The sequence below is a fragment of the Apodemus sylvaticus genome, chromosome 6, assembly GCF_947179515.1.
Source record: "Apodemus sylvaticus chromosome 6, mApoSyl1.1, whole genome shotgun sequence".
In the NCBI taxonomy this organism is placed as follows: Eukaryota; Metazoa; Chordata; class Mammalia; order Rodentia; family Muridae; genus Apodemus; species Apodemus sylvaticus.
Genome location: NC_067477.1, coordinates 19,768,241 through 19,771,225, shown reverse-complemented (window position 1 = coordinate 19,771,225; position 2,985 = coordinate 19,768,241). Strand labels below are relative to the sequence as shown.

At 47.7% G+C, this 2,985-nt stretch overlaps 1 protein-coding gene across 1 annotated transcript; it reads left to right on the top strand.

Annotated features, from left to right (window-relative positions):
- The first annotated feature begins 559 nt into the window (after positions 1 to 559).
- Positions 560 to 1,953, top strand: LOC127687863 (cytochrome c oxidase subunit 8C, mitochondrial). The gene is made up of 2 exons (XM_052186704.1): positions 560 to 748; positions 1,628 to 1,953. Exons 1-2 carry the CDS (start codon positions 623 to 625, stop codon positions 1,718 to 1,720), a joined length of 219 nt encoding a protein of 72 aa, XP_052042664.1. The 5' UTR covers positions 560 to 622; the 3' UTR covers positions 1,721 to 1,953.
- The last annotated feature ends 1,032 nt before the right edge of the window (positions 1,954 to 2,985 follow it).

Genomic DNA, 2,985 nt, shown 5'->3' with positions numbered 1-2,985 from the left:
AAACAAAAAACAAAACAAAACAAAACAAAAAGAATTAGTTTACAGGTAAGAGTTATCACCAAGTAAAGCAAAGTTAAAATATACACATATTTTCTTTGCTCTGGTTTATAAACGGATGAGTTACAGCGGTTTTAGCTCAGTTACGCTTGTAACATGCATGGAGCCCAGAGTTGGACCACAAAAACCAATACCAGGAAGACTATCTTTGGAAGTTTTAATTCATATTCTAGAGCAATGCAAAAATGCTACGGTATCTGCCATTTACTAAAAACAACGGGCTATTGAGCAATGCCTATAGATGTTGGCTGCCAATAGATCAGTCACCTTACGTTAGAAAAAGAAAATCGGAAGATCCTGAGTGTGGCTTTGGGGCTGAATAGGTTTGGCAAAGAGTTGGGGAGCAGGCAGGAGGCTGGCCTTGGGAGGGTGACTGGGCACAGCCCAGGCAGCTGAGCAGCAGGGTGGGGTAAGAGCGCAAGCTCCACCCCCGAGGGCGCGAGAGGCTGGTGCGCATGCTCACACCAGCGCCCGCCCTCCCTCGGGCGCACGTGACCAACGGCCTTCGCCTCTGGCGCTGGTGTCTCCGCTGTGCTCCGCCTCCGCCGCCCTTTTCTGGCCTGCGATGTCTCGCCTGCTGCTGCTCTGCTCTTCGCTCCTCCGCCACCGTGCAGTCCTGTTCTTGAAGCCTGGCCACTCGGGCCGCCTCAGCCACTCAGAAAGCTCACAAAACCAAGTCCTGTCAGCCACGGTGAGGGAGAGCCCGCCTAACGGTTCAAATGGGTGGGGAGGGGGGAGGTGTGTGCGTGTGTGGTGTGTGTGATGTGTGTATGTGGTGTGTGTGTGTGTGTGGTGTGTGTGTTGGCAGCCTCAGTTGTGGGGTCACCTTGGATGGGGGTTCAGGGCGAGGGTGAGTCCCGGGCCTGGCCCTCCATTATGGGCTTAGAGGCACAGGGTCCTTGGTTCACTCCAGGGTAATTTACTGTTTTGTGGCCTAGCCATAGCATTTTCTCTAAAAATGGTGGAAATGCTAGACATCTTCGAACTTCCAGAGTCCAGAGTTCGGAAACTGGCAACTACTAAATGGAATAAATTGCCAAGCCTTTTTTTTTTTTTTTTTTTTTGGTTTTTTGGATTTGGTTTTTCCGAGACAGGGTTTCTCTGTGTAGCCCTGGCTGTCCTGGAGCTCACTCTGTAGACCAGACTGGCCTCGAATTCAGAAATCCGCCTGCCTCTGCCTCCCAGAGTGCTGGGATTACAAGTGCGCGCCACCACCGGCCGGCCTTTTTTTTTTAAAGGTCACGTGACAAATGTCACAGACTACTTATGTGCTGTGTGCACTGAAGCGCAGGTATCTGAAGAGGCCAGAGCTGTGGGATCTGGAGCTACAGTCGATTGTGACCTGCCTGACATAGGTTCTGGCAACCAAATTTAGCTTCTCTGCAAGAGTGGTAGAAGAGCCATCAAGAACGATCTTTAGCTGCGTGTATGAGGAAGGGGAAACACCCAGAGTTTTGTGCATAAAACCCCCAGAGCTGGTGTTCTTCTGCTGACCTCCATGCCTCTGTTCGTAAGCCACGTTATTAGGCAGTGGCTCATACTCATTAATACTCCTTTTCTTCTTTCCTAGGAATCCGCTGTCGGAATCATCGTGTTTTTTACCAGTTTTTACATCCCAGCTGCGTATGTGCTAAGCAATCTGAAGTATTTCAAAGGCGAGTAGGGCCAAGACGCTGAGGAGCAGCACCTCAGGTCCCAAAGGCTTTCAGGAAAGGCCGCTGCTCCTTTAAATGAGAAAAAGTGCCCGTTCGAACCTCTTGTGATGATGTAGTTTTATAACTGTGTGTCTGTGGTGTTCTGCACTTTCTTTTTCTTTTTTTGGACTGTGCATCATACAGATGGCAAACATAATCTGCTAAAGTGTTAAATAAAATGGAAACACTTGTTTGTGCTTAATATTGCTTTCCTTTTCACTTGTTTTGTTTTGACTTGAAATGCTAGGGATTCAACCCAGGGTCTCAAGTGTGGGAGGCACTCTACCACTGAGCTACAACCCCAGAGATTGTTTTCTGAACATCATTAAAGCTGACAAAAAGGCACTAATGAAAAATTTCACTGAGAAAGAAAATAAATGAGGATTGTTATGAAAGGTTGCACTTAGGGATTTCGAGCTACATCAAAAGTTTTGTGGATGTTGAATCTAATAACCTCAGCTACAAAAGAATAAACAGGCTTTGAGGCTGTGGTGGTTTGAATGAAAATAGCTCCCCTAGCCTCATAGGGAGTGGCACCATTAGGAGGTGTAACCTTGGTGGAGGAAGTGTGTCACTGGGGATGGGTTTTCAGGTTTCCAGTCCTCAAGCCTGGCCCAATGTCACTCTTTGCTGTCTGCTAAATGGAGGCAGAACTCTCACCTACCTGTCCACCGCCATGCTTCCCGACATGACAATGGAACACTCCTCCACTGCTGCTGGGGTTGCAAGCTGGTACAACCACTATGGAAATCAGTTTGGCGGTTCCTCAGAAAATTGGGCATAGTATTACCAGAGGACCCTGCTATACCACTCCTGGGCATATACCCAGGGGATTCCCCAGCACGTAATAAGGACACATGCTCCACTATGTTCATGCCTTATCTATAATAGCCAGAAGCTGAAAAGAACCCAAATGTCCCTCAGCGGAGGAATGGATACAGAAACATGGTACATTTACACAATGGAGTACTCTGCTATTAAAAAGAATGAATTAAAAATTCTTAAGCAAATGGATGGAGCTAGAAAATATCATCCTGAGTGAGGTAACTCAATCACAAAAGAACACACATGGTATGCACTCACTGATAAGTGGATATTAGCCCAGAAGCCTGTAATACCCAAGATACAATTCTGCCCAGAGTCAGCTCCAATGGCAGGTGTTCTTGTTGGTTCTTCTTGAGGCAGCAGGAGGGGGGAAGATGTCGGCAGGAGGGGGTGTGGGGGGTTAAGCTTT